Below are 6,429 nucleotides of genomic sequence, written 5' to 3'. Positions count from 1 at the left end.
CCCGCTGTGCCTTCAGACACTCTTAACGCCGTTTGTCACGCTGCATTCTTCGCTGACAAGAAATTAGAAATGTCGTCACGTAGAGAAACAACAGCAGGATTATTAAAGCTTCAGGCAGGAATTTGGACGAATAGGCCATTCCCTCATAGCCTCATCAGGAGACAGCCTGCTTTAAAAGACAAACAAAAAGCTCTTAAAGTGGACAGGTGTGTTCCTTTTTGTGTTTGTGCTTCAGAACCCCAGAAACAAATGTAAGGTTTCTACCCCCATTTATGGATATACATCGATTAGTCATATGAGATTTCTTATGTTTATTACAAATTATGTGCAATATATATATATATATGCCGTTTATAACTGTGCAATAGATACCTGGCTGCTATATCTTCAAAACTGTTACAGATGTGTATTTTGTAAATTGGGTAATTACATTTTCATATCTTTAATTGTTTGTTTATGCATGGGTCTTAGTTAATATTAAGTTGTATTTTGCTCTTTTCCTGCTGTAACAAATGCAAATGTCCCCTCTGTGGGAGGAATAAAGGTATTCTGATTCTGATTTAATATACTTTACTTTCTTTAAGAGAAAGGCAATGCAGGACTGAAAATACCTCTCTATATGAGCCACATATGAATCAGACGCAGGCGCACAATATGATATTTACAGTGTGAAAGCAGGCAATAACAATAAGAGATGTCTTCAAAAACAATCAGTCACAATGACAGGTAATTAATTTGGCCAAGCAACAGTGGCCTGCAGTCATTTGTAAGTTTAGTCACACTTAATCACCTCTCAATGACAATACTGCTTTTTTTTCCCTTCCCTCTGTCATATATAGTCATCATTTTCTCCCATACCCCTATACAGTCTACCATGACAAACAAGGAAGGTATGCTCTGCATTTAATATGCCATACATTGTTTATTGAGAGAAAACAATTACTGTACAGCGACAATCAATACGGCATTATCCTTTCATGTAGCCATACTTGAAGATTAAATTATTATGGACAAAATGACATTGTTATTGCCGTGGCCTCACTCAAGTAGAAAGCACACCGCTTTGATTCCATTCACAAAGTAATTTTCTCAGATTCTATTCTGGCTATCACATTGCCATGACCATCATGTAGGCACAGAGGGGTGTCTGATTAAAGAAGCTAGTGACATAAATGTATTATCTTGATTAGGTTTTGCCTTGTAAGAATCAATGTGGTGGACCCACCGAGAGGGGAAATCAATGTGCGATGGTAAAGAGGACAGTGAGGGTTAATAAGCCAGTGGATGTAAATATGACATCCGGGTTTCTTGCTGGTCATGGGTAAAGATGGCTCTTAATTTGAGTTAAAATAACAATGTGTTGATTATTTGTCAAATGTAAATCATCAGGTGTTGAGTTTATAATATTCCAAGATAGAAACATGACTAAAAAATCAAGGGACAACCTCAGTGCCTGAAAAGGGAAGTCAATACACAAGTGCCATAAACATGCATTCTGTCTAATGGCCAGCAGGGGGCCACTCTTCTGGTGTTGAAAAACAAGTCAGATTGTATATAGACTATATAGAAATTAAATGACCCTACTTCTCTCTGGATGTATGATCTAAGTAAATACTTTTTTAAAGAGTAAGTGGTCTCAATCATGTATGTCAAGTATCTTTCAATAAATAAATATTGTCTCGTTTGTGGTAACAAAGATGATAAAGAAGGGAATGTTTTAGAGTGTGGCTACCTTGTGACTGGGAGGGAGCTATCTTAGTGTTGCCGGTTAATAAAAATGCTGCGCGTGAGACATAAGGAACCTTGTTTTTTTCTAGAGGCTAGGAAAGTCAAATTGCCCTTAAACATGACAGCCTTCTGCTTCTATTTTTCCCTCAAGTTAAAAACCTATAAACAATGGACGTGAGGAAAGGTCATGTTTACGAGCCAAACAATAAAGTGTAATGAGAAGTGAAGTGATAGCACCACCTGAGATTGGAGACTGTTGATCTTGGAGGAATAATGACAGACAAGATTGTTCAGCTCTTTCATGGACCCAGGGACATTTATCCTTTACAAGACATACCAGTGTGGAAAGGATGACAAATATGCTTTCATTGTGGTGTGCATGCACACATTCAATGAGGATATGCATGTCCTGTGACAGCTCTAACTGATGGTTGTCTTCCTTAACCAGGTGTTTTTCCAGTCTTAGCTTACCTTGCCCAGAGGGAAGACTGTCTCCTATCACTGAACACACACACACACACACACCGGCACACGGCGGTCCTCCTGCATAATTTATCTGGCAGGAAGAAGCTACACACACACACACACACACACACACACACACACACACACACACACACACACACACACACACACACACACACACTCAACAAAGGCATTCTGGCTCTGAACATTTCTTTTTGTTGTGGAGTCGCTTGCAAAAGACAGTTTCTCAGTGTGAGCAAAGACTGTGGAGTAGCAGCATTGAAGGTGCCTGCTGGAGTCTATGTGAATTTTAACCAGAGCTAAACATGACACATTTACGATTTCTCGTGCAAGAAATCATATCGCACTGAAGGCTGTGTACAGAGGAATTCTCTCTTTCTCGTCTGAGTGCCTCCCTCTTTTCTCTTTTTCCCTTCCCTCGCTCCACTTTTCTTCTTCTGCTGTCTGTGCGAGCGCTCTAAGGGTGCCGCTGGAGGGAGTCCAAAAGGACACAGTGTGAAATGAACACAGCTCTGACCTCCCAGACACCCCCGACACAGCCAATCAGATCACTTCTCCCAGACACAGAGGGCACTATAATTGGTCGGTGGGTGGGAAATATGACCGGTGGGGATTCAAGTGGCGGGAAAAAAGGGAGGAGAGAGGGGGGGAGCAAGGGGAGTGGTGCTACGTCTGCTCACTGCACTTTAACCGACCCATTGCCCAGGACAGGACAGGAAATCTCCGGAACAAAAGCTAGCTGTCATCTCCGCCTGACGGGCCCGCTCTGAACAAAGCTGCACTCAGCTGACTGGCAAACCGACCAATCCTTTAGGGAGGTAGCTTGTTGTAATCTGGGTCTGTCTCACATTCCAGACGTCTCCGCTGAGCGAGGACGAAAGAGCGTGCCCTGAACCCTCAAACAGGAAATGAGTGTGAATGCTGTTCCTCTCCCTGAGTCGGGGGGCCTCAGCTGTGGCCAATAATGGGTTGAAAACGCACGTATGAATACAAACATCCCCATAAGCTTGTGTAGAGGCAACAACACATAAAAGCACCCATAAATTGTCTCTGTGTTTCGTCTTTCACACGTAGGTATGGATGTGCGCACGTCCTTCTCCCAGACATCACTGCTCACAGCTGCATGCCTCGGGCCTTTGCTATCTCCAGACCAAACCCAGACTCACATCAGCCACATTCCACAACCTCCCAAAGCCCCAGGGGCAGTTTCACAGCTGGGCACCGAGCTGGGCCGTTCCCTGCCTCCCTGCCTCCCTGGCTCTCTGGCTCCACTTTCACCATCACAATCACCCTCGTCCCCCCCTTTGCTGGGCATCTTACACACCTTTAAACAGAAAGATGGCTCCTACAACAGTGTTTGTTCTCCATCGGCTCATACCAAGTTTACATGAGAGCAGCCGGAATGTTAACAAGGACTTTGGAATTCCGCTGCTATTGAATATCATTTCAATCTCTTGTAGCAGAGGCTTCTTTTTAAGGTGTGTCATGTTGACGGTGTAAAAAGACATGTCAGCAAACAGACTACATAATCTAATAGCTTCATCTTTGACTGTGAGGCTATCTTGTTGCCAGAGAACATCAGTCGATATGTGAAACTGACCTCGTAATGCAATAAATAGGGGTAGGAGACAAGATGCGACGCCCCGCAGAAACGGGAACCTGGTGAGAAAGGACACTTCTCTCTCTATCAGTTCCTCCTCAGACCTGCTCAGCAGTGGGGGGGGGTGCTATAATTTACCAAACTATCAATTAAACGTGTGTTGACAGCCAGGTCTGATGACATATCAGTATACTTTGATACTCCGAAAGTTTCCACAGCAACGTTAAGATCCAGTTGTACAGGGAATAAAAAAGCACCCTTCCAACAGCTTAAAAAAAAGGAATGTGCAGAAATTCATATCAGTAAACAAGCTCATGAAAAAGTCTCAGTGAAATGTGTCCTTCCTGTCCATGAGGTTCTCATCGGCTACTAAAAATCCAATGCAGCAGGCCTATTGGACAAAAAAAGGCTGAATCCACACACCTGACAATCATAGCGCATTACATTTACATGTTTCTGAAGGTGGGTTTGCAAATATGGATGTATTAATGTGCATGGATGTGTGTGTGTGTGTGTGTGTGTGTGTGTGTGTGTGTGTGTGTGTGTGTGTGTGTGTGTGTGTGTGTGTGTGTGTGTGTGTGTGTGTGTGTGTGTGTCTGTAAATAGTTAAGGGTCTGTTTCATCATTTCAGTAAATGCCACGCAGTAAATCAGTCTAACTGCATCTCGGGCCATTTCCATATCTGTAATAAAGAAAGCCCATCTCCCATCTGATGAGCTGACACAGAAAACTAGATTTATAAAGGGGAGGGAAAGAAGGAGAGATGGGGAATGTGTGTGTGGGTGTGATTTCAGCGATGGACACACACAAAAAAACACGCCCCCCCTCAAAACAATCATAAAATGCACCACTCCCCTCCAAGAGACCTTTTAATTTCAGACCTGTGACACAAAAGCCAGAGCGGCATGCAGGCTTATCTCTCTGCATCCCTTGAAACATGGCGCAGCCCCCAAAGAGCTCCCCTGCGCTACACATGCCACTTTCAATTAGTTCCACAAAGAGAGTCTTCCTCCACCAAAAGGAAGATGGGAGCTCATTACTGAATTCCTCTCTACTCTTGGCTTTGAAATATAGATCAGGAGGCTGTGTCTGACTGCCGGGGCCCACTATGAGCCACAATCGCCGACCATGCCACACCAGTCCAGAGCAGACGAGCGCAGAGTACCGTCTCATGGATTAGCCACTACAGCTTACTCCCCTATCTCACCATTAGCTCTCTGCCTACCCCTATTTTTCTCATTTCCTTTCTACCTCTATATATATCTCTCCCCCCCTCCCACCAAACAGGCTCCCTGAAGCCACAGCTCTCAGCACTAAAATCCACAAATGGGAATATACCAGTTCGAGCAATCAGATGAGAGTGTGAGAGAGAAGCAGCGGAGCAAATGTGGATATCATATCGCACAGTGGTACTATTATAGTTAGCGTAGACACAGAGACATGTGCTGATAAGGCGATGCAAATTCATTCAGGTATTCCAATTAAGCTAAATTGTAAAAAAATATGCAAAGGTGGACTGTGTGCTGGAGTTCATTAGGGAGAGGTTTGACACATTAAAAGCCACAGAGTCAAAAGTACTCGGGGATAATAAATATGAAAGGACTGCCAATAAAATAAAGTACGCAAATTGGTAGATATTTGAAATGGTGACAAATGGTTTCAATGCTGTAATAAAAACATTCACCCTGAGATTAAACAGTCTGCGGGTATATATTTCTTCCCCGGCCAGAGCAGAGAACACACAAAAGCTGCAGTGATAATTGTTGTCCCTCAGGATCCAAACACCAACATCTAGCTGTTTACTTTTTTGACTGATGGTCTCATTAACTTCACATGCTGCTGCGCCACATTCAAAACACTGCATGCACGTGTGTGTCAAGAAGCCGGCGTGTCATCTTTATTTCCACGCAGTATGTTTATACCTTCAATTAACAACTTCCATTAGCAGCGTCCTCGGTGGAGGGCCAGCAGCAAGTTTTGCGAACGGGAGGTTAATGAGAAGCTGTCGACCGAAAACAGACAATGACCATTAGGAACGAGACGCGTGATCCTCTGACACTTTCGTCTTGGAAGAGAAATATATAATTCATTGTGTTGTGCCCTCCAGTTAGTCATTTTCCCTCTTGTCAATCTGCCACGATGTACGGAGGTATCACACACAGGGGTTGACGTTTCGGTTGCTAGGCCACTGATGAAGATTCAGTCTAGCAAAGGGGAGAAAAAGGAGGTGAAAGAGGTAGGAAAGGAGGAGTGGGCGGGTGTAATGGCAGCGAGAAAAGAAGAGGTATAGGGTCTTGATACTCTCTCTGATTCGCTCTCTATGCAAATCACAACAATCACAGGAAATGCCTGGGCCTTGGCTGCAGCTAATTGCCACGGCAATAACAAAGGAGGGCTTCCTTTGAGCGGAGAGGCAAATTAAACATTAGTTTAGAGTTTTCTAGGAGACCGAGGGACGTTATAATTACCCAGAAACCAAAACATCAGCACTTTGCACGCCACACTTCCCACTCTCGTAGCCTGGCGGAGGAAAACAAATGCATCTCATATTCTGGGAGAGAGGTGTTTGGGATAGGGGACGAGTACCAGGAGGGAGATGGAGCCGGGGTGGGGGG

At 44.0% G+C, this 6,429-nt stretch overlaps 1 protein-coding gene across 1 annotated transcript in view; it reads left to right on the top strand.

Moving 5' to 3' along the window:
• ncoa5 (nuclear receptor coactivator 5) overlaps window positions 1-3,605 on the top strand; it is a 15,734-nt gene extending 12,129 nt beyond the window's left edge. Inside the window, exon 12 of the mRNA XM_010771412.1 lies at window positions 3,289-3,605. Coding sequence (XP_010769714.1) covers window positions 3,289-3,605 — 317 coding nt within the window. The remainder of the gene's footprint in view (window positions 1-3,288) is intronic.
• The last annotated feature ends 2,824 nt before the right edge of the window (window positions 3,606-6,429 follow it).

The sequence above is a fragment of the Notothenia coriiceps genome, unplaced genomic scaffold (genome assembly GCF_000735185.1).
Source record: "Notothenia coriiceps isolate Sejong01 unplaced genomic scaffold, NC01 NC01_scaffold00009970, whole genome shotgun sequence".
Classification (NCBI taxonomy): domain Eukaryota; kingdom Metazoa; phylum Chordata; class Actinopteri; order Perciformes; family Nototheniidae; genus Notothenia; species Notothenia coriiceps.
The sequence above is the reverse complement of the archived record's forward strand: the minus strand, read 5'-3'. Positions and strand labels throughout refer to the sequence as shown.